The 25,154-nt window shown below is 37.0% G+C and overlaps 1 protein-coding gene across 9 annotated transcripts in view; it reads left to right on the top strand.

The window, feature by feature from the left end:
- Positions 1-25,154, top strand: part of LOC124609918 (sex determination protein fruitless-like) — a 458,799-nt gene that overhangs the window by 59,194 nt on the left and 374,451 nt on the right. The window contains exon 5 of one of the 9 annotated variants that reach the window (XM_047140112.1): positions 32-1,024. The exons of the other annotated variants lie outside the window; for them this stretch is intronic. Within the exon in view, the coding sequence (XP_046996068.1) occupies positions 32-811 (780 nt within the window). The 3' untranslated portion in view covers positions 812-1,024. Of the gene's footprint in view, positions 1-31; positions 1,025-25,154 lie in introns of those variants that run through there. 9 annotated transcript variants of the gene reach the window in all.

Here is a 25,154-nt window from a genome sequence, read left to right as displayed (position 1 = left end):
ACTGACAAATACTTTCCTTCTCTGTTGACAGACGAATGTGGCGTTTGGAAGAGGAGAAACAGATGAAACCATTGGCATAACACCTTTCTCAGAATCTGTCCACAATTTGGAACCTCCACACAGGAGTGATGATCAGACGGCAAGCTATCATCAGCATTCTCCTATTAATTACCTTCACCCACATGAAACACTGAAACAGTATCTCGTCAATCAGAAATTGGATTTACCAAAACTGGCAACACCAACAACAGGTGAATTTTCTTTGCAGCAACAAGGAAGCACAACTCAATCACCTCGACTCAAACAGAGTCTGAGAGTATGGAAGAATCCAAATTTGCTTGCAGGTTCTTCTGTGAAGGCGTCACCTGGCACAAGCCAGGGAAATAGCAAATCACGTGCTGCTAGTTCAAGGGTAGGTCAGAGTACAGCTGCAACAACAGCTGGGCAAGAAATATCTGTAATACAATCGGTATCCACGAAATCACAAAAGGGGTGGTCCACCAGTGGAAGTACGATCTGTAATTCTGGCACACCACAGCCTCGCAAAGGAGGTCGTTTCCGCCATGGTTGGATGGAGACTTTTGTGTGGCTTCAGTATGATGAACAACTCAATACCATGTTCTGCAAGTATTGTCGGAAGTGGAGCAGTGCAGTTCCTGACATACGAACTTCGTTTGCTGAAGGAAATAGTAATTTCAGACTTGAGATTGTCAATCACCATGACAAGTGCAAGGCGCATAGGCTGTGTATGGAAAAAGAAGTAGATTCTAATGTGAAGATTGAAACGTCTCGTACAAATAGTTTTGAATGAGAGTAGTGAGCTTGTGATATTATGTTGAAAACAGTCATTTATGAGAGCATGCTACATTGTGAACCACAGTCAAGATCTGTTGAACACCTCATGAAACTCAGCCATATGTGTCTAGAAACGTTAGCAAGTATGGAACATACTCTTTTATGCAGAGCATAGTCACCGAATTAAACTGAATGTATGTCCTGTAACTAACCTCATTCATGGGAGTTTCTGTACATACAATTGCGGGAAGTTTTGAAAGAGATACTGTGTAGATAATGTTAAATCCAGTAGAATTTGTTTTTACTTTATTTTTAAGTTAAACAGCTGTTTGATGTTTATAGTGCTCCCCTCCCCCCCTCTTGCCCTTTCTCTTTGTCCTCTTCATTTTTCTCCTGGTCTTCGTCTGATCTTAGCTGTCTGTGCTGACAGTTTATGTATTTGCAGGTAGAAAACTAAAATTCTTCTGTCTGCCTCTCTATATCAGCTTTTTCAGTTGTTGTTCAAATAATAAATGCTACAAATATTTTTTCAGAAGTAACAAAATAAAATTAAATAAACACAGTACAAATTAAGATCTAGATAAAAAAGTAGTTCCAGATATTGAGGATATTGAATAAACTCTTGCGAACAAATTGGGAAACATTGTCAGCTGTATAGATAAGGCAAGTTGGCACACTTAATTCAAGTAAATTTCAAGCGTCCTTCATTTCTGTTGATGAACGTGATGTTCTTGTAAGTTCCAGTTGTCTCCTTAAACAAAGAACTATGTCAGTGGCCAACTTTGTGTTGTTAAAATAGATGTTAAATGCTCATGGTCTACTTCTTATCCATCAATTTCAAAAGTTTTTTTGTATTTCTTTGCCTGTACTATTGATGTGCTGTATAATTGGGCTGTTGTAACACATGCCATCATTCAGATGTTTAGCTTCCTCAGGTAAGTGCATATGAGGAAAAATTGTTCCAGAATTATGAGACTACATAAAAATACTTGATTCTTGGGCACAAAAGATTGTACAGACAAGGAAAAATATTAAATGAGTTGCTGTTGTGAAGTGTGCATTAAGTGATGGCCAATATATCATAAATTTAATTAATAATCAACTTGTGGCTGAAACTGACAATTAATGCACTTGTGTAGGTTGAGAGATTGTTGAAATCTAAAAACACGTCAACAATTCAACTGTTATAGCAGAAAAAGAGGAAGGTATATCATAAATGGTGCAAGGATGACTGCTGGTCACAGTTGTGATGTGCCATGTAAACAAAATGTAAGTGCAGTAAAGACGCCAATCCATTCTCTGGCCACTTACTGCAAGAAAGATAGTACCAATTGAAGATAATGACACTAATAGCTCACTGGATTTAACAGTGCTGGTCTCTGGTGTCTGTGAAATGTTAAGTCTGTCAAAAGTACATTACAGTCAGAAATCGTTTTAGAGTAACGTATTGATAACAACCCCTTTAAGAACCAAGAAATCTCACATAATTTGTACATTATTGTGTGTGTGTGTGTGTGTGTGTGTGTGTGTGTGTGTGTTTTAAAATCTTTGGTAGGTGTTTTCTTTTTCAACAGATATTTGGCTGTGGTAACAATTAATGTAGTGAGCGCATACAAAACTCAGGTTGTGAGTGCAAGTAATTGTTAATACATTACCTATATACAAATATTATAAAATAGATATTTTTCTGACAGAAGTTCTAATCGTAGGTAAAAGATAATAGAGCAGAGTTATTGTCCTGTTAGCTGCTGTTTTTATAAAGTTTGTTATTCTATAATTAAAATGTTGTGTCTGTTATGAAAGTTTAATTTATATTACAGTGATATTACTATTACAATTTGAAGAAGTCTTAGTCACTATTTTGTCATAATATATACACATACATTAAGTTTTTGCCCAAAATATTTTATTGGGGTTGGTGTAAAAAAATTGAGATTAAAATTGAAAGAATGTGTTATTTGGAAATATATTTTTGTGCTGATCTGATTTGGATAGTTTTTGTACATTACACAAATACTGTTGTAAACTGATGAAGATCATTGTAATGTTGGTGTGTAGTGTAGCATCTTCAGTTGTACTGCTTTACTACTTCGGAGAAAATATCTTTGGTGTTTTGTACTTCGTGTATCCTATTAAGTTACTGAATCTATTTTGTTCATATTGTCATTTAATATGTGCTGTAGCAATACTATCATACTGTTGCTATATTCACTGAACTGATACATATTTCTGTACTGTGTTTTCAGATTATTCTTCTGGTTTGTCCCCCAACAAATGTCAATATGGTTTTCATTTAGCAGCTATTTTATAGCTAAAGTTTGAGTCATTACTGGAGTTCCTCAGCACTCCAGTTATTTTTCATAATGCAAAATTCTTCATGGTGAAAATTAGCAGAGTTGTAATTACTTCATCCTCTCATGTCTTGTTTCTTTCTTTGGTATATTTTGTTGTATTTTTAGGAGTAAAATAGAATTTGCATCAGAAGCAGGAGGAGATAATATTAAATATCAGATGTGCAATTATAATTTGAATCAGTTTGATAGTTTTTTGGGGCAAGTCTCTTACACAGAATGAGAAAGCCAGGAGTTTTATGAAATTAGTTAAATGATGAATGAATGAGAAAGAGATTGAAATCTAGAGAAAGTATGACTGTCTTGAAAAGGTGTCTTCTAAATGACACAGACTCCATAGTTATTTTCTTGTAGGCAAACTTAATCTTTTCAGCAATGTTTTTTTTTTTTGACTCATGCTATAAAACAAAAGTTTGGTCCTAAGTTATCAATCACTTGTTTAGGCCGAATTTCTCAACAAATAGTTTCTCCAGTATTAATATTGCTGTAATACTGAATGGTCATAATTACAACAGCAGGAGCTGTTTAATATAACTATACTTCATAATACATACCACTTGTAGTAAGAGTTCGTATCTACATTAATGATGTTTTTATTTTCTTTGCCACTTTTCAACAGCTGCAGTTGACACTGTTGCATATTATGTGCATGCAGTCTTTTGCAAGTCAGGGACCATATGAAGTAGGCATTTACTACAAATTCAACATACTTTGCTAGATGTGTAGTGTAATTCCTTCAGTCATATTGTTCCACAGTAGGTTCTTAAGGCACATGGCTATGTTTGCAGAAGTGTGTCTGTGTAGAACTTTATAGAACTGGTAGATTTTATAAATTTGCTGAAAGTTGTTACGTTCTTTTCAAATTTTAGTACAATTATTTACTCCTAAGTAACTATCTAAATTCAGTTTTGCTGAAACATGATTCTAGATTCCATTGCAGAAGTGTTTGTTGAAATACAGGTGCAGGCAGTAAATTATATGAGTATGATAGAACTTCAATATTTTACAGTGTTAGATAACATTTCTATCCTTTTTCATGTATGTGGTTTCTCTTTTCACCACTGTTTCTGCGTTTTAGCTAGAACTTATTGATACTTCTGTTTGTGCCTTTGTAGGTCTCTTCCACAGTTGAAAAGCAGTACATTCTTGCTTGGAAACCACATTACATAATGTATAAAGGAATCTTGCTTTTAACTATATGTAGTTGCCAGTTGTTCATATGGTTGTAGAGTGATATCTTGATGGCACCATCACTGAACATTGTGTGTACCTGTTATATGATAGAATAACTGAATCTGATTCTCAGAATTGTTATTTTTCTATTATAATGCTTTGGCTGTAAGTGATTATCGAGTAATTGCTCAGTATTTGATGGTATGTGATACATTCAGCTGAAGAAAATGGTTAAAGTACAAAGAAACTTTACTGTACAGTGATGTATATCTAATTGCTAGTGACAACTTAGGAAGTTTTACAGAATCAGCCAAAAGTGTTTGATTCTTGGTTGTATTCTACAGACATCAGTGTTGTTGGGATTTTTAGAGAATTGCATTCAGATTGGTATTTTAAATATTGGCTGGGAGTGTGAAGTGATATGACAAATGTAGAATTTGTATTTGTATATATCTGAAATATGTTCAGTGAGCCTTAAACAATTACTGTGGTTGTTTAAAATGTGTAGTTTCTCATCTACAGATTTTCTAAGAAATTTGTGTTTATTTAACTCAGATGTTCAAGTTACAATGTAGAAACAGTATTCGAGGAGGGAGACTTTTACATTAATCATCATAAATAAATACCATTGTAGTGATCAATTCATTACCAAATTTAAATGTGAATAAATTCTTTATCCTCTTATAAGTTCCACATATGATGAGCAGTCAAAGTGTGATATCTGTCAGTTATGAAGTTTTTCAGGTGTAAATAGAATATCAGACCTTTTTAAATTGAGCATTCTGTGATGGTGATCAGCAATCTTCTTACATAGCAAAACTTTCAGCCGTAGTGGTATACTATTAGAAGAATTTCTCTTTTAAATTGCTTTCATATATTTTGCTCCTCAGTTAGTGTGCATTTTCACCTCTTTGTGCAACTGGCAATTGGAGATGTAATCTCATATATTAAATTCCATTTCTTGATTGGTTTATGGTCCAGTCATTAAATATTATGCTTCATTTTAGTCTGATCTTATTTCATGTTTAACTGTGCAGTGTTACTACATTTGCAAGGGTTTCGTCCTAGAGTTACTCTGCATTTCCTATTCCATATGTGATATGTCAGTTTCTTCACTTCAGTCCCTTAAATTGCAAAGTTTTAGGATCTCTATGTGCTTCAAACAGTAATGTAAAATAAGGTGTACATTGTATACAAATGAAGTATTGAGGACTAAAGGAAGATTGCAATAATTTGTAGTGTTCATTTTGAAAGTGATCATAGACAATTTATATTTGAATTTTTTAAAATTGTTATAGTGAACTTGTTACACCACTACTGTACTACAAAGATTTTTTGAGTAAAAAAATATGCAGTTTTGGCAATTTTTATTGAAACAGTACAGAGATTATAGTTAGGTTTAGAAAACATCTATAATATGGAAATAGATTTCCGAAGTAATGTCTTTCATTTAATGCACATAAGCAAGCTTTCTGTCTTTGTATGATTTCTCATATTGAGAAGAATTTTTTTGACCCTTCGGAAATGGTCTCCTATCTTGCTTATGACTTTTATGTGATATAACTCTCTCTTGCCTACTTATAGCTTGAAACCATATGTATATTGAAGAGTTTTATGTTTATTAGATATAATTTTTTATATTGCATTGCCCTGAACTATTATCCTTTATTTATGTTGAAATGTCTCAGAAGTAGAGTAATTGACATATTTGATTTCCTAGTTCCCCTTTTCATTAGACCTTGGTACTTTCTGGTTGGTGCTTGCTTTTATTGTTTAACTGTTTTAAGTGCTTAGCACATCTAATAAAGCAATGAGGCTTGTTGCTGTAAATTCTCAAGGAAGGTATAATGCTATTAGTATCTTACACAGAATTAACATAATATTATTGAAGTACCTGCTACAGATTCTCCATATATTTTAAGGCATTCCTATTCTATGCTTAGACATAGATAAATATATTACATATTGGATTTTATCAGTTACCTTTAGTGTATAGCTTGTACAAATATTCAGCATGAAGAGCAGGCCTTTCTTGCACAACACATGATCAAAGACATTTTGCATGAAGTGGAAACCAGTGCTGTGTATTGCTGTGTCTTGTTAGTAATTGTGATAGTTCAAATTTTGCAGTTTATATCTGTGATGGTAACCTGAATAAAAATATGATATTTTTCTGGGACTTTTTTGTTTGCAGGATATTTGCCTGTTGGCTGAACAACATTTTTAATTTATTTAGTGGGCAGACTGTACTACTGTCTTGCAGACTACACTACTGTCTTGCTTTTTCTTCCTCTCCCTTCCCACACCTCAAAAAAAGAAAGCTATAATTAGTACTGTGGAATTGCGCCCACTCCACCCTCACCCCCATGTCACAAAAATTATGTTGTTGTGGTGGTGCCACATGTGTATGACAAATATGCTGAAGTAGAGAGAATTTGTTTTGATGACATTTTCACGTTTTAAGAATGAGTGTAAACTTCTATATATCTTTTGAGTTACTGAGATAACTTCTTTTCTGTCTCTAATCTTCCCAGAGATAAATTGTAAGTTTTTGTGTGATTGAAATAGGACCATGTGGCAATGCGACAAGTTTCTTCACTACAGAAGTCTATAACAAAAAAGGTGTTGCTGAGATTCAGCACAAAATTTTGTGTTGTGTTACATCTAAATAAGTCATCTTGGTTTCTTAGAGGCGAAATTCTTATGGAGCCGATCTACTCGTATAGTTTCTCATTTTAGAATATCTTTCTGTAAGATATTGTCAGAGCTAATTAAGCCACATGGCCTCTCGTCCATTATAGTACACTCAGAATCTGATGAAGGAAATTTTCTTAAAGAAGGAAGGAAAAAAAGTAGAGGGCTGTGACAAGAAATACCGATTGGAAAATTAAGTATTTGTTATTTTGACCAGTCATTTCTAAAGTGAAAGATGATTAAAACAAATTTAATTGGACAACGAAACTTTTATAATGTATTTAGGAATGAACAATATTTCATTAGTTTCCCTTGTGTAAGATATTGAGCATGATATATTTTGTCAGTTATACCTGTTTATGTGCAAGATAACTGGAGAAAATATTGTTATTTCTCTTTTACAGATATATGTTCTTGGTTTTGAAATTTCTTTATAATACTGCTTTTGTCTATGTGGTAACATACATTACTCTGAAGTTTAAATGAAGTTGGAGTTAATGGCACACTGATTACAAAAATCTTTATTTTTGTTTACATTACTTCTTTTATTGCTATAATTATAGTTGTGGATGTGTTTGCAGACAAATCTTTACGTTCTCGTCAGACTTTGTGCCTGTAATTACATGTACATTTTATTCACGTGTGCTGCTGGATATCATAACAAATTTGTAAGTCACAATAAAGGCGCTATTGTTTAACATACGAACACTCTGGTATTTCACTGTTTTTATGAACCATTTGGAATATTATCACCTCTGTTTTTCTCTGTACTTCTAGTTATGTTCCATTTAGTATCTGAAGTCCCTGTCAGTGTGTGAACTGTCAGTTTGCACTGTATCACAAATTAAGTATCACATCTCATGTTTTATGTTATACACAGAAACTGATTGCTTTCCAATATTAGTGTTACATCGGGGTATCTTTTTACAATGATAGTGTAGTCAATATCTTTGTATGTTATGAAACCTGATCCTGCACTTCCCTTAGAACTATGTAATATTTTAGAACACTGGCATGATCATTAAAGAGGAAACTTAGATAAAACAGACTGCTTTTTAAAAATAAACCTTGACGCTTTGTTATTCAGAATTAATAGTTCATTCACTTCCACTCTGAAGGAGATAGGGTAGGATAATAATGGCAGTGCTACATCAGCCAGAACAATAGATGGCGAAAGAAGATCCCTAACACTTGGAGTAGATTTGGTACTATAGCTTCTTTATGTGTCTACCTTAACCAGTCATGTAACCAAATTTGTATGCATCTCTGTGGTAATGCTCTTGTGTTTTCACAGTTATAGTGACTGCTATTGTTTTCCACCTGTAGCAGTTTGTGCTTTGCAGTTGAAATTTGGCAATACTGCTGCCAGCTGTCAGTGATCTTCTTTTGCTGAGTACTTCAAGGGTACTCCCAAAAGTAAGGTCTCCTATTTTTTTTATAAGTACATAGACCCGTTCATTTCTTCAATGGTTTACATCAGTGTACAGCTTGAACATTTAGCTATTTTTCGACATAATCACCATTTCTGTCAATGCATTTTTGTCGATGCTGTGGAGTTTTTGTATGCTCATGTCATACCAAATCACTGCCATACTGTTCAGAAAGTTATGAACCTCTTCTTTCACCTCTTCGTCGGAGCTGAATTGCCTTCCGACCAAATGTTCTTTTAACCTAGGGAACAGCTGATAGTCACTTTGCGCCAAGTCAGAACTATTGGGTGGGTGAGTGATTATGTTCCACTGAAACTGTTGCAGGAGAGCAACGATTTGCCGAGCGATGTGTGGGCAAGTGTTGTCACGGAGAATGTGTACACCCTTGCTCAACATTCCTCTTTTCCAGTTCTGAATTGCCCATTTGAGTTTTTTCAGAGTCTCACAGTACCTGTCAGTGTCCCGTGGTCCCAGTGTGTATAAAGTTGACTGACAATACCCCTTTCCGATCCCAAAAAACGGTTGTCATGACTTTACCGGCAGACTGTGTTTGTTTGAATTTCCGCAGCTTTGGCGAAGAAGGATGCCGCCACTGGCGTGATTGTTGCTTGGTCTCAGGTGTAAAGTGCTATGCCCAGGTTTTGTCGCCCGTGTCCAGAAAGTTGTCCTGTTCAGCTACAGGGCGGTGAAGAAATGCGTGGAAGCATCAGCTCGTTGCCGCATGTGGTCCTCAGTCAGCATGCGTGGTACCCACCTTGCGCACACCTTCTGGTAGTTCAATATTTCCATTAAAATTCTGTGAGCAGTGCTTCAGGAAACCTCAGGAACCAATATGCAGAGATCATCCAGGGTGATCCACTGATCTTCATGCATGCTTTGCTATATCTTCAATACTGTCTCCTCAGAAATTGATGGTCTCTCGCTTGTTTGTTCGTTGTGAATTTTGGTCCGACCAGCTGCAAACTCTACACCACTTACGAACACTTTTGACATCCATACACGACTCACCATACACTTCGGTCAATTGACGATGGATTTCAATGGGCGCAGTGCCCTTAGCATTCAAAAACCAAATAACTGCGGGCAATTCGCACTTGGCGGTAACATCCAATGGGAGCTCCATTCTCAACGGCTGTCAAGCCAAGCCTGAGTGCCTCAGCGTGACATGCGCATGTTTGCACACAGCGCGTGAAGCTCTCTTCATAATAGTGTGACCAACTGCCACACACAGTTCTGTACTTATAAAAAAAATAGGAGACCTTACTTTTTGGATTACCCTCATATTAATAGCAATGCAGGAAGTTGTCTGCTTGCTCTTATTAACTACCTTCAAAATTGACTAAAGGTGATAATTTCAGGAGAAAAAACTGGCAAACTGTGCACAGATTGACAGTGAATCGTATTTAATTTATGCTAGGAAACTGCTGAGTTCAAACAAGGGATAGTGATCATTTTCACTGAGGAACACTGGCTGACTAAAACTTGCATACTGTGGAAACTGAATTCGACACATGTTGTTTGCAATGCTTGCTCATTGTCACTGGAGGTATGAGAATGATTGAGTGTTTCGCTAACATACTTTGAAAGTTTCAAATGTAAAGAAAGAATATTCATGGTACCTCTGTACTAAAAAAATCAGTAGAGTGGTAGATTGACCTAAAAAAGAAACTGTCAAAGCACTATACCAATTCGAAAGCTGGAATGCCCACTAGTGAGCCGTAAGGACACTGTTGACGTCCACTGAACTAGACTGAAAGATTCTAATGACGTACGAAATGTTATGTCTGGTGGTATACTGTAATTCATTTTCTGTATTACCACATAGAAATTTTTATTAACTACTTGAAAAAGGGTAATACATGAAATATTGTAGGTTGGGTTACAGTATTTGGAAATGGAAATCAAGAGGATAAACTGTGTTTCAATTCACATTTTTGTGTGATATTGTTGCAACACGCTAGTTTCCTGTTTTATAGAAACAGTTGCATAAAATCAACTATTAAAGGATTCCTGTACATGTATGAGCTAGTGCCGCTTCATTCTGTTGCAGTTTTGAACAGAAGCTGCTTGGAAAGAAATTTGGTTGTAAATGGGATAAATACTATTATTTAATTATTTTCTGGTCTGACTACAACTGTACAGCATATTGTGCAGAGCATTCAGTAGTGCACAGATACATTATGTGATCGAAGGTAACTGGACACCTGGCTGAAAATGACTTACAAGTTTGTGGCGTCCTCCATTGGTAATGCTGGAATTCCATATGGTGTTGTCCCACCCTTAACCTTGGTAACAGCTTCCACTCTCGCAAGCATATGTTCAGTCAGGTGCTGGAAGGTTTCTTTGGGAACGGCAGCCCATTCTTCATGGAGTGCTCCACTGAGGAGAGGTATCAATGTCGGTCAGTGAGGCCTGGCACGAAGTCGGCACTCCAAAACATCCCAAAGGTGTTCTGTAGGATTCAGGTCAGGACTCTGTGCATGCCAGTCCATTACTGGGAAGTTATTGTCATGCAACCACTCCGCCACAGGTGGCTCCATATCAATGTAGGCCTGTGCTGTGATAGTGCCACATAAAACAACAAGGGGTGCAAGCCCCCTTCATGAAAAACGCAACCACACCATAACACTACCGCCTTCAAATTTTACTGTTGGCACTACACATGCTGGCATTCACCACACCCACACACTGCCATCAGATCTCCACATTGTGTACCGTGATTCATCACTCCACACAACGTTTATCTGCTGTTCAGTTGTTCAATGTTTACACTCCTTAGACCAAGCGAGGCATCGTTTGGCATTTACCGGCGTGATGTGTGGCTTATGAGCAGTCGCTCGACCATGAAATCCGAGTTTACTCACCTCCCGTCATAACTGTCAAAGTACTTGCAGTGGATCCTGATGCAGTTTGGAATTCCTGTGTGATTGTCTGGATAGATGTCTACCTATTACACATTATGACCCTCTTCAACTTTCGGCAGGCTCTGTCAATCAACAGACAAGGCCGGCCTGTACGCTTTTGTACTGTTCATGTCCCTTCATGTTTCAGCTGCACTATCACATTGGAAACAGTGGATCTTGGGATGTTTAGGAGTGTGGAAATCTCGCATAGAGACGTATGACACAAGTGACACCCAATCACCTGACCACGTTCGAAATCTGTAAGTTCTACAGAGTGCCCCATTCTTTTCTCTCACGATGTCTAATGACTACTGAGGTCGTTGATATGGAGTAGCTGGCAGTAGGTGTCAACACAATGCACCTAATATGAAAAGCATATGTTTTTGGGGGTGTCCAAATACTTTTGATCCCATGGCACATATTTATTTCAGATTAAAGGAAATATTTGCTGAAAAAACAGTTTCATTTGTCTCGGAAGATATATTGTCAATAAAAAATTTGATTGTTGAATTGAGAAGAGACATGCAACTGATGAGGACATTACAAAAATTTTGCAATGTTCGTCATTAGGCTTTATTCATATTCAATAGGTCACCTTTCTTACACATAACATAGACCATTGAAGGGGAAAAGTAAAGACTGGAAGTTACTCACTTACAGTAAGTGTGAATGGACACTCCATTATCAATAAAATGTAGTTATTGTGCCAGACATGATGTGATGTGCAAAAATGCCGTATGGTAAAGGATTATAGTAAAAACGACATATTGTAAGATATCTTTGGAGAATATGTGCCAGTATTTGGAATAATAATACATGATGATGAAATTTTTCAGGATGTGCTGTGTATTGGTACTCGTGATTCTCTGTGTAAGTAGAATATTCTGGGTGTCCCTGGAAGAATGATCAGTATTCAGGGATATGACAGGAACAATCATTTGAAGCAAAAAAGTTGGGTAAAAATAGGCTCAAAAATGCATGCCTTCAGAGCTGTGAGGACTTCATCATCTTCAGTACTGTGAAGCAAATCTCTTCTACTGCAGGCTTGTTCTTTCCATATTTTTGAAGGTGGTAGAATGGACCAAAACAAGAAAAAAAGGTCTAGTAAACATGAGCTCTAAAAGTACATACCTTAAGACCTAAGAGCCCCTGTTCACCTTTGCTAATGTCTAACACATCTCTTGTAATGAATAACTGTTCATAGATCTTAAGTTATGGATTTTAAAGCCCATGTTTAGAGACAAATATTCCTTGTTTTGGACCATACTGCCTCCTCGTGGAATCTGGAAAGCAAAGAGTTTGCAGTAGAAGAGATTTGTTTCACAGTATTGAAGATGATGAGTGGCTCATAGCCCTTACAGTATGTGTTTTACAACCCATCTTTCCTGGACGTTCTTGTTTTGAATGATAGTTGTTGTCGTATTCCTTAGGTTTTGGCCATTTCTCCTGTGACACCCTGTATTTACAAGAGTTGCCAGCATTTCAAACCATGTTATTGATGTAGAATGTAGGTGTAAATGCATTCATTGAAATCTGTGGTGAACCTCTTCTTGTACTTAATGCCTTAGTACAAGTTCGCCAATTTTAAACACATGTATTTGTATGTGGGGGGGAGGGGAGGGGGATATTTCTGTTACTGTAAATAAAACAGTTCTAAGTGTTGAATGCTTCATGAATTCACAAATTGATGATGATGAAATAACCACTACTGCTATTGAAAGACTGCTCAAAGGGAACAAAGCACCAGATCCTGATGGAATTCCTGTTAGATTTTGTATATGTTGTGTTCTTTAATTCGACCCCTTATTTATTGTGTATGTCTTGTGCAGCAAACAGTTCTTTGACACCAGCAAAAAATAAAAGTCATTCCTGTTCATACTGGGTGTCTTTGGATCAAATTGAAACAGGTGATATTGGGTCCACAACTGATTATATTGAGATAGGGAACCAGTAGTCGGAAATGCATATTTATTGTGTTATGGATGTTGATGGCATATACTAAACAAGAACAATGTAGCTAATAGCAATTGTTCAAGTGATGACAGCCTGTCTTAATGCATGTATTGCAACAGCGCATGCAGTTCTGTCATGCTGTCACTGAGATCCCGAGTGTCTGTTGTACAATGGAACAGACGATGGATGGTAAACAGCATACAGCCCTGACCACCAGACACACTGTACACAACTTATCTCATAGTATGTGTGTCATGTGATGACCACATGCATCACACCAGTCCATTAACTTGTGCCACATGCACACTATTATTCCTGGTGTCAGTTGTCCATTGCACCAGACAGCTTGTAATGTATCCATGGTGAGGTGTGTTACTGTTTACAGTGCATGACATGTAGTCAGAGATGGAATGTTACTCATCGCGAGAGTTGGCTTTATTGTATGGTGATGGAGTTATTGTATGGTGCGGCAGGATGTAGTGCTAGCAAAACAGGACACATGTACAGAGAATGCTTTCCCAACAAGGGTCATCTTAATTGGAAGAAATTTATCTCCACAGATACCAACTTATGAGAGATGTGGTCATTCACGCCACAAAGATCTGGCAAGGTTCCCACTAATTACATGTCTGGACACCAGACTTTGAGATGTTGCCAGATCCTGTGGCTGCCAACTTGTCCATGAAAGACACATTTCGAAGAATATAGTGTGGAGAGTACTGGTGGAACAGCTATTACACCCCTATTGTAAAGGACGTGTTTGAGCACCAGGACCAACGGATTTTGAGCCCTGCATTCATTGCTGTCAGTGAAGTATCTACATTGCAGTGCTGTAGTGCTGAACTTTGTACAGTTTGTATTGTTCACGGATCAGGCTTCATTCTCTTGTGATGGCGTTTCCAACAGCCACCGGTGATGGTGTTTTCAAAATCTCAACGTCGTGTCTGGAATGAGGACAGGTCCCATGCCACCCACGTCAGTGGCCACCAGTAACAGATCTCTGTCAATATATGGGTAGGCATTGTCCAAGATCACATAATGGGACTTTATTTGCTGCCTCTCTGTTGGACATTTCCAGATTACCTGGTGTTACTGTGAGATGTGCTGCCACAGTTCGCGGATACTGCACCCCTTGCCATCCGCAAAAGAATGTAGTTGCAACATGATGGTGCACCAACCCATTTAGGTGTTAATGGCCATAAGCACCTCTATGACATGTACCCTCATCGTTGGATTGTGGATTGGAAGGGCCAGATCTAATACCCTTAGACTTCATATCCTGGGGCTATGTGAAGATCTTGGTGTGTGAGATCCCCATAGAGACAGATGAATGTCTCCTGGTACAAAAGACAAGGGATATTTGAGAGAGTGCTGCAGAACTTCATGCTCTGTTCCCATCCATGTACTGAGACTAATAGTCATCGCTTTGAACAATTATGTGAGCTATGTTGTTAAGTGGTGTACACTGTGTATGTCCATAATTCAATAAATATGCGTTTCTGACAATTGGTTCCCTATAAATATAATCTGTTGTGGACCCACTATCACCTGTTCCACTTTGACCCAAATTGCTTAAAGACACCTTGTGTAAGAGAAAAACATCATTTGCACAAACACAGAGACCAATATCAATCGCAACCATCCATTAAGGATACTAGAGCATATTGTAGATACTTTTGGTGTATAGAATGACAGCTCTCTTTAAATGTGGATAAATGTAATACCATGTCCATAACAAAGTGAAGTATCTTGTATCAGCTTAAAATATTTGCTAGTTAATTTATTTAGCCAAATTACAGCATTTAAATATCTTGAGATAATACTAGAATAGTGATATGACAGGAATGAACATGAAATCAGCTGTAGGGAATGCAAATCGCAAACTTTGATTTGTTGGGAGAATTCTGTGAAAATTGGTTCATTTATGAAATAAATCACGTATCAAACTCTTAGTGAGGTGTGTTCTGTTCTGTTCTGTTCTAATGAAATAAGAGTGACAGTGAAGTAATTCAGAGATGCTGTGCTGTAATAGGCCCTCATAGTCTTCACAAAAGTGTGCCATAGGTGCTCAGAGAATGTAAATGAAAATCCATGAATGAAAGACAGTATAGTTACAAGACTGGCCTAGTTAAATTTAGAGAACCAATGTTAGAAGTAGACATGTATCTCATGTAGGACCATGAGAATAACATAATAGACATTACTGCAAACATTAATGCTTAAAATGTTCATTTGTTGCTCCATTCATACAGGAATTTCAGTTGACTTCTCTTCTTACGCACTAGCCCTAAGTACTCATGCAGTATAATTTGTTCTACTGCTGTTATGTCATTCAGTTTAACAGTTCTAAATGGTTATATTTAGCAAACTGAAATCTAAATTTTCAGCATTTAAAGATACTTGGCATTTTCTACAACAGACATTGGTATAACAGGTTCAGTTGGTGCACATTTTGCCTTCTTACAGGTGTTTTTTTGTTAAGCATTTGTACAATCCACAGATCATACTAATGCTATGCAACTGATGTCTGTTATATATTGGAGCATAACTAGTAGTGATTTTGTTGAATGTCTCCGAGATGTAACTACTATTTTTGTTCATTATACTGTGTTTGTATTTAATTAGCATATGTTAATGTAGTAACTGATATTGAATTTGGAAAATTATAGTAGACTCAATATCTAATTCAAAGTAACTACTGATTTTAAAATGCTGCAAGACTGCACAAATGAATAATGGGATTGAAAATAACGTTACAAAATGTACACAAAAATAATAAATAACTAATGAATATAGAATAATTATTTTTAAAATATATACTATTTATGAAATACATGGTATATATTGCCTATAGAATGTAATTATGTAGCATTGTGCTACTAAACATTTTCATCACATTCTGTTAACAATATCACTATCATACACCACATTTGAGAAGATAATCAGTTTGGTCTCAGGCCCATTGCTACTATTGTCTTTGTCATTTACTCCTGATGGAATGAATATGTAGCTATCCTATACCATCAGTAATGACATTTTGAATTCAGATAAATAGAATTGTATTAATGTATATTTGTAAAGTGTCCCAACCATGGAATAATGGCACATCTTAATATTGATAGATGTGTTATGCAATGAACATTTGCAAAGACTGAGGTTCTGTAGACTGAACTTTTTACTTAATATTGATAATCCCTATATTTACAAGCCTTACAGTAACTGTTGACATACGCACATGTTTCAGTTCATTTTCATTATTCCATTGATTCTTTGGAACAAAGTTTATATAAACATTTTGGTCAGTGTGCTTCACATTTCTCATATAGACGACAACTTAACATTGTTCCTCATTTTACACCTACAAATGTGGCTGTTTAGTGTTTTATTTATTTCGTTATTTATTTATTTATATAGATTTTTTGTGTAGAGTCAGCATGATGGCTTTTGCAAATGTAAAATGTGTGTCTCTTTTTTTCTCTGTAGTGTTCAGCCCTGAGGTTGGTTTCAGCAGTACATCATTCCCCTCTTCTGTATGTCTTCCTCTTCACATCCGCATATGTAGTACATCCCACATCATTCATGATCTCCTGCATGTATGATATTCTTAGATGTCCCTGGTGATTCCTTCCCTCAATAGCTCCTTCTGCTACTATTTCAGTGGTGTTGTGTTGTACAATGATCCTCGTTTTGATGTACTCTTCCAAGCAACTCTTCATTGGTAACTCTGTTTCTCCAGTTGATCTTCATCATCCTTATGTAGCATAGAATCTCCAGGGCTTTCAATCGTCCTCACTTGTTTTCTTATTGTCCAAGTTCCACAGCCGTATAGGGCCACAATCAAACAATTGCTTCCATGATCTGTTTCCTTATTTCCAGACTGGTGTTCTAGCAGATGAGTAAGTTCTTTCTCAGATTAAATGCATTTTGTGCGTGCTTGATTCTGCTCACAATTTCTTTCTGGTTTCTATTATCCTTCATGGTCCTGCTTCCCACGGAGGTAAATTGCTGTACCACATGTAGCTCCTTTCTTACAGTTCACATTCTCAAAGGCTCATACTCTTCTTCAGTACTGCTTACCATCACATTAATTTTCACTTGGTTACTCTCATAGTGTATTAATTATAGAAAGTCCTTCCCATAGTGCCAAGGACATTGTCTAGATCTTACTTTGTCTTTGTGGTCGCAGCAGTATTGTCTTTGTAACCCATCTCAGTAGTTATTTTTGAATTTAGGGTATTTTGTGTAATAGACAATGTTCTAACGGACACTTTTCTAAAAACAGTCGTGTCAATTGCGATGTTGTAACTTAACCCACTGCAGAGATATTCATATTTTTGCTAACGTCTCTAAACTGAAACATCATCGTGCGCTTACAAACTAAAATGGCCGCCATTTAGTAAAGGTGAAAGGTAAAATTTTTTAAAAACTGTTTTGAACTTGTCAATTATACGGTAACCACATATAAAACATTAACATATTTAAAAACGGTCAAGCAACCAACTTAATTTTTATTGGACCACTTCATTGACCCTAATTTACCCTATATCACAAATTCTATAACATATCAATTTTTTTCTGGAATTTATGTTTTTGTTCTACTACATTTATATTACTCAAGAACAAAGTTACATATCTCTGTAAACTATATGTGAGTAAATAGCAATTTCATTTCTATATTGTACCTCTGAAGAAATCATAAATGCTGTTGGAATACCACTAGGAATACGATGTTGATGTGGTAGTGAATGAGTGAGTTTTTAAAAGTGGAAGATGATAGATAAGTTGTGAACAAATATTCTTGTTCTGTAGCGTATAATGAAAACATATGAGTCAAGTATAATTTGATAAGTGTTTTAAGATGTTGATTACCTTGCATTGGGCTGTGTTGCTCGATATTGGGCATTACATCCAAATTTTAATTTCTGTTCACAATATAACCCACTGAAATGAGATAGTTACTCCGTGCAATTTAAATGATGTCTGTTGTACATTCCTGTAGCCTTTAAAGATATTTTGTTCCCTCCAGGTCAGCTTTACATAATGAATTAATTCATATTGTTACAAATTCAATATAGGATCTAACAAAAATGGTGTGATCTTTGTTAATGTCTTCAGCAGTGATAATTTATGGTTATTAATGCTAGTTTTTATTTCCCTGCTGGATTTATGCTCTGTCTATCCGAGAAAAAATAATATGCCCTGAACAGTTCACCAGAAAGCATTTAACATTTTTTAAGACACAGGGTTCAACTTCTGAAGAATTGTTTCAGGTAACCTTTACGGTTGCATCATATTGGCTCTATGTTAAACTATGTGCAGACTCTGTTAAAGATTAATGAAGACATCATCACACTTGCTGAGAGATGAATGTGAGATGAATGAGGGTGCAGTCAGTGCACAAGCACAGATATGGATCACAATATGGCAGCAATTTGACACTTTATAACAACATTGTCATCATTTATTCTTTCTTCCTCTGTTAACCAACTGTACTTGTCATAGAGTTCATAGTTTTTTTGATGATTTATTCGTGATGGGATGTTTTCTCTGTGTGGCAGTATATTTCATTGCTTACCGTAGTCAACAGTTTTTGTAAATTTTTCCCTTCATCCTAATCTTATATTGAATGGTTGGACCATCTAATATCCTATTGGTAATATGAAACTTAATACGTTGGAGACCGAGCATTTAGAGGAATTTTGGGCCTAGGAAACAGGCAATTTATGCTAGTTTTCAAATTGTTCTGGGCATGTATGTAATCAATGTATCTTGAGGAGTAATATATACCAAAAAAGGGCTAAGCTTAGAGATTTATTTTTCATATTTACTTAGTTCACTGGTAGAGTACAAATTTTAAAATAATGATGACAGAAAGTACAATTATCCTCCAAAGAAAAACGTGAGATTATGACTTATTGAGCCATGTCTTCCTTTTGAGCTTTCAAAATTTCTTGCTTACTCTACAAATGTGATGTATTTGTAGCAGAGTTACAGCAAACTGCGAAACCTAATGAGTACACACAAAAAATTTCGTCAATGGGATCATATTGTCTCAACCATTCGTGAAAGCAGGTGCTACATTTGCTAATGTTTCCTTTTAAATAATTCTGTAAATTGACAAGGGAAGGCAGAACCATTCAAGGGGCAGATCACAAGACACCTGTGTATCGTTCTCATATGAAATGAGTCCAGTTTTTGAGTAATAGATAGCTCATTCCTTGAGAAAAATCACAACCTTCTCTATAAACAGGCATGGTCGTTTTATCACGAAGTTTCGTCCCGAGCTATGCCTGGGCTTGATCTCCAAGGTGTTAAGAGATCATGTGTTATTTTTTATAGCTTGCAAAGACCCACTGTATCACAGTAGGCTTATGTGTAACTCTTATATTTTAAGAAATTTTATGAAACATGGTAAATTCTGGAAAAAAATCTCCAAGGATGTTTTTAGTTTCATCATCAGATCCATGTCAGCTTTAAGGAAATAAATTTAGAATTTGTTGCTCTGTTGACATCTAGGTCATTAGAAATGCATCAAAACCTCTGTGTTGACAGAAATAGGAGATGAAATTGATTTTGGGCTTTGTCAAGGAAACATCCTAGCATTCACATAGGAAAACATATATCCAATTAGCCAAAATGGCGTTCAAGTATCTCTCTTCTCTATTCTGCACATCACCATACAGTGCTAATATCAGAATCTGTAGGGTGGAATCTTATGATTTGTATGTCATATGCTGCAGCTCGTGTTCCTGTATGGCTTATCTTTTCGTCGACCTCTATACCTATTTTTCAGCTTTCTTTTACCACATTAGATCAATGTATGACGGCATACATTATATTAGATTATTTACACAGTTATCCAAAATAACTTTGGTTTTGCAGATACACTCACTGAAAAGGAACGTGGAAGTTATCTATCAAAGTTGTGACTGAGCTGAAATAGGCTATTGAAAAAACAGAGTCTGAGAGCAAACTTGTACCATAAAACTAATTCGGTGAATCTCTTCACCTTTACAGTGTACTGAAATTGTCTTTGTTCTACATTTTGTGTGTTATGAACTCAAATAATCCTGTTGTACCATACTTCAAACAGTCTGTAATTCCCTATTCTTGAAATAACCTACCAATTAAAAAATAATAATAATAAAAAAATAAAAAAAACTTGGCACACCAATGAGAGTGGCTTATCTACTGTCTCAGTGTCGTCATTGATAATGACTTTGCTGAATATGTGCGAAGTATATGCTGCACTAATTATACACTACCTGACAAAAAAAAAAAAAACTACCTGAAGCACCCAGAAAACCTAGTACAATGTCAGTGTAACTTCATACAGAAATGATTTAGAGCTGCAATTCTCTGTGACTTATAGAATGACCACCAGAGTTCAGCATTGTTCTTACGAGGCTTGTTGGGGTGTATAAGTAGCAACAACAATGTCAGATATTAAGTTATCACTTTGAAGGACATGGAGATGCCGCATACTCGTGTGAGACAGCATATCAGCTTGTGACATAGTTCAACCTCATTGTGGGTCTCCATTTGACTTGGTGTGGAAATCATGCAATATTTATGGAGCATTCGGATGCGACAGTGATCCGGTACTGGACTACGTAAGAACATCATGGCAGGCATACTCATTGTCAAGTTTCCGGTTGATCATGTCTGACCACCACAAGGGAATATCCTTTTATTGTGCACCGACCCTATTGTAACCCCTGGACATCTGTCCCAGCCAGGGGAAAACGAGTGTTGGACTTGTGCAAGATTCTGTGTCATCCAGCACAATTGGTCAGAGACGAGCAACAGCTAGACTAGAGAATCACTGTCCTATGTGAAGGCTGCTGTTAATGCCACAACAAAAACAGTTGTATTTGAAGTGGCACTGTGACAAGGAAACTTGGCCTGTCGATGCATGGCATCACATTGTGTTCAACAATGGCTCACGGTTCTGCATTACCCTAGATGATCATTGTTGACAGTGACCTCAGATCATATCCAATGACTCCTCACACCATGACAACAGGAGTAATACCTCTGTGCACCTCCAAAACATTGGAAGAATGGGACCTCTCCTCAGATCTCCTTCTGGATGCTTCCCTTTCTCTGTCAGCCAGTGTATGTATAAGTTAAATGCCCTATTATATTGTTTCTCTCAAAGATACTAATGCTACAGCACTGTGGAAGAGCCTCTGTATAGTTTGGAAATAAAGGGGACGAACCCGCAAGAAGGTGAAGGTTTAAGTCCATCTTTGAGTCTTGGTGGGATGGCATAATTGGAAATGCAGTCTTTTAAAGTTAGGGGTCCAAATTTTGAATCCTTGTCCAGCATACTGTTTTAAATTGTCTTATATAATCAGTCCAGCATATACTCCACATAGAGTGTTTGTTCCCAGCAACAATCCTGAGACTATGGATAAGCCGAACTCCCATTGATATCCCTTGTTTTGAAAGCGTTATTCCTGTAGCACTGTAAGAGAGTTTTAGAGAGTGGAAGGAAAGGAGAGGAGCCTGTGACAAGCTGGAGATTTGAGTGAGTCCTAGGAGCATGTTCAGGTAGCATTTTTGCTAGCACATTGCCTGTGAAAGGGAAGGACCATGTCAAAACCCAGTCTATTACCCATCCACTATAACAGCACTTTGTGTTACAGTTCTCTCAACTGTATTGTCAAATGTTGACTAAAGCAGTGTCCAGTGTTTCTCTTTCCTCCCTTATTGCTCAGAAGATATACCCCACCTCCTCCCCCTCCTCCCCCCAAAAGGTGTACATGTATCCCGTTTGCAGTAGTTAACAACCGGGAATTTTTTCATCCGGGAATTTTTTAAAGTTCTGGATGCAGAATAATACTGCAGCAACAAAAAAATATGAACAACAGCAAAAAACGAAAATAAAACTTAAGTCGCAAAGGAAGACTCTGCAGGAGAGACGCTCAGTAGCTCGGTACGGGCTTTTGTTGAAGTTTCGAGAACATACCTTCACCGAGGAGTCAAGCAGTATATTGCTCCCTCCTACGTATATCTCGCGAAGAGACCATGAGGATAAAATCAGAGAGATTAGAGCCCACGCAGAGGCATACCGACAATCCTTCTTTCCACAAACAATACGAGACTGGAATAGAAGGGAGAACCGATAGTGGTACTCAAGGTACCCTCCGCCACACACCACACACCGTCAGGTGGCTTGCGGAGTATGGATGTGGATGTAGATACACGACAAAACATAGTGCTCATACTAGTGTATGCCAACAGCAAAGTGTGTCAAAGGCTTTAGGAAGACTTCCTAACAACAAATTGCCTCCAATGAGTGTGACGTGACAGCTGTTTACATTAGATTTGTTTGAGCAGTTGCGGGCGGGCTCTTGTGCATGCGCAGTAGAGTCGCATATGAAGCGGTGCCTTCTCTCGCTTCTGGCTACAGATGTGTGGCTGGGCGCCACTACCTAATATTGCCCCGGTTCGGGAATATCGTAGATCCGGGGCTGATGCCAGAGCAGTCTTGAGATGTAGTGGGGAGGTGGGTAGTCTCCACGTGACGTGTGTTTACGTTTAGTGATTTTGCTGTTTCCTCGTCATTTATTGCTCTCAAATTAAATGGAAACAAAACGGATTTCTGTGCTCGGGAGCTATCAAATGAATTAAAATACATTCGCATAGCTACGGAAGGCTAAAATATGTTATTAGTTTCAAGTTTTATTTCCACCTTTCTGACAGTCAAGCATTAATCGCCTTGCAGCATAATGAAGTTATTTTTGTCGATTTGCTAAAGAGATTTGGCTTTTATTCATCTTTTGCGCAGAGGCAGTCAATTTACGTGGAACGAAGTGTTTAATTTCACACTGTTGGCTAGTTTGAATTGTTCGCTGCATTTCAAGTGCACGTTTTCTATCTTCTAGCTCATATGGCATTATGCCAAAATAAAGAACCAAACATGAGATAATACAGTACAGTCATGCAAGAAAATTTACATCCGAATCTGGACATATGAAGGTGCACTTCAAGACGAATTTTGCATTTTAGTACGGTTCACGAAATTCCGATACTCTTGAAGTATCATTTGATGTCTTGTTTCTTTTATGACATAATGCAAGATCTTTTAATATTTTACACATACGAACATCGGGCTTTCTGCGTTATCGTAGCTGCGCAAGCGCAGTGACGCCTGTTATCTTGCGCTCTCTGGCAACTGCTCAAACGAACCTATTTCTAACAGGTCACGGGAAAATATTGCGAATGGTGGTTTGAAAAGCGTTACTTTCAAAGTAAATTTCCTTTTACGCAAGATGAACTATGTGCGAGAATGTACGATGAATTTCTTAAATCACAGAGCGTTTGACTCTCATTTAAAAATCAACTCTTTGAGGACGATCATCTAGAAGAATTTCGAGCCCAGAAGATCAGACATTTACTTCGTTATTAAAAATTTTACTGGCACATTTGTGTGATGTATCTTAAAGTGTAACATACGCAAAAAAGATCAACATTATATTTAATCTTGGAGACCAATATTATATTGGAAAGCTTTGTTTTTCTTGTAGCAACACTATGTGTATTAATTTAAACCATTAATTTTTCTTATTTGTGTGTTCGCGCTACTTAAGATTGATCTTGCTATTGGCTGACTACATCACGTGTCCTGTGGTGTCATCAGCTGGCGCGATCACGTGACATGGGCTATGACTGGCTTAGAAAAGCGCGTCGCAATCGCGATTGCAGTGCTTCGGAAAGTAACATGCGGTATTTGGTGGAATTCGAATTTTTACCTTCGTAACACGAAAATATACAGCGTACATGTTTTGCTGCACATTAAATATTTTTTCGAAAAGGAGGATACTAGCTATACCCTACCGCCCAATAATGAGGAGAGATCTAGACTCAACTTTGATACACAGATGAGGAATGTTATGTAAGAAATTTATAAACAGTTGTGGTAAAGTAATAAAGGGTTGGTAAAAATGGAATAAAAGAAGAAATGAGGTGGCTTTATTGATTTGAAACCTACTTTTGTATGTAATACTATTACTTGAATAAATTACTCTTGATAATATAGAGGTTACAGGTTGTTAGGAGCTTCAGATATAGAAAGTTGTAAAGAAAGTGATGTTATTATCATAACAGACAGGTGGTTAATACCCAAGTGTGTACAAGATGTGTTTCTGTTGGAGGTGGTGTACTCCGACCTTTGAACTGATGTACTTAGCCAGTTATAGGTGACTTGCAGTTTAACACGGACTTCAAACCAACCTCTCCAGCGGTGAAAGAAGTGATAAATGACATATAAATGTCACAGAACAGAATAGGAATCAAACTTGAGAAGTTTGGATTAATTGTTAAGCACTTTACCACTGCACCACACCAATTGAATGATATAGAATAGTGTTTTGTGGTAGCATGGTAAATATGAGAAGCAGAGGGGAGTATGTTGCGTAAGATGTTAATTTGTACAGTGCATGAAGTTGTTTAGTTGACATGGTTGAGATGTTATTTTTGCTAAATAAGATATGTAGTGCCAGAGACTTTGTATGTGTTGTTTGTTCATGACTTGTGTGAATGTTCAGCATAAAACAGAAATACTCTAATTCACTATGTTCAGATGTTGGAGGTGTGCAGTATAGCAATGAGACTGATGTTCTTAAAAATAGTATATAGAAATGTATTGTGGTTGAGGCACATACATCCAACAGTCAAGGATGGTGTTGCCAAGGGAGCCATACTTCAGAAACCAGTCATACAGTGAGTCTTGTCTCTTGAAAATCAGCCGGTAGAGGAGCTAGGTGAATATCAACAATATAATTTACTGGAGTAAATTCTGATGGCTACAAACATTTCGTAGGTCCCAAACTTGTTGTACCGTGTGC

The sequence above is a fragment of the Schistocerca americana genome, chromosome 1 (genome assembly GCF_021461395.2).
Source record: "Schistocerca americana isolate TAMUIC-IGC-003095 chromosome 1, iqSchAmer2.1, whole genome shotgun sequence".
Classification (NCBI taxonomy): Eukaryota; Metazoa; Arthropoda; class Insecta; order Orthoptera; family Acrididae; genus Schistocerca; species Schistocerca americana.
Note: the sequence above shows the minus strand (reverse complement) of the source record. Positions and strands in the feature narration are given on the sequence as shown.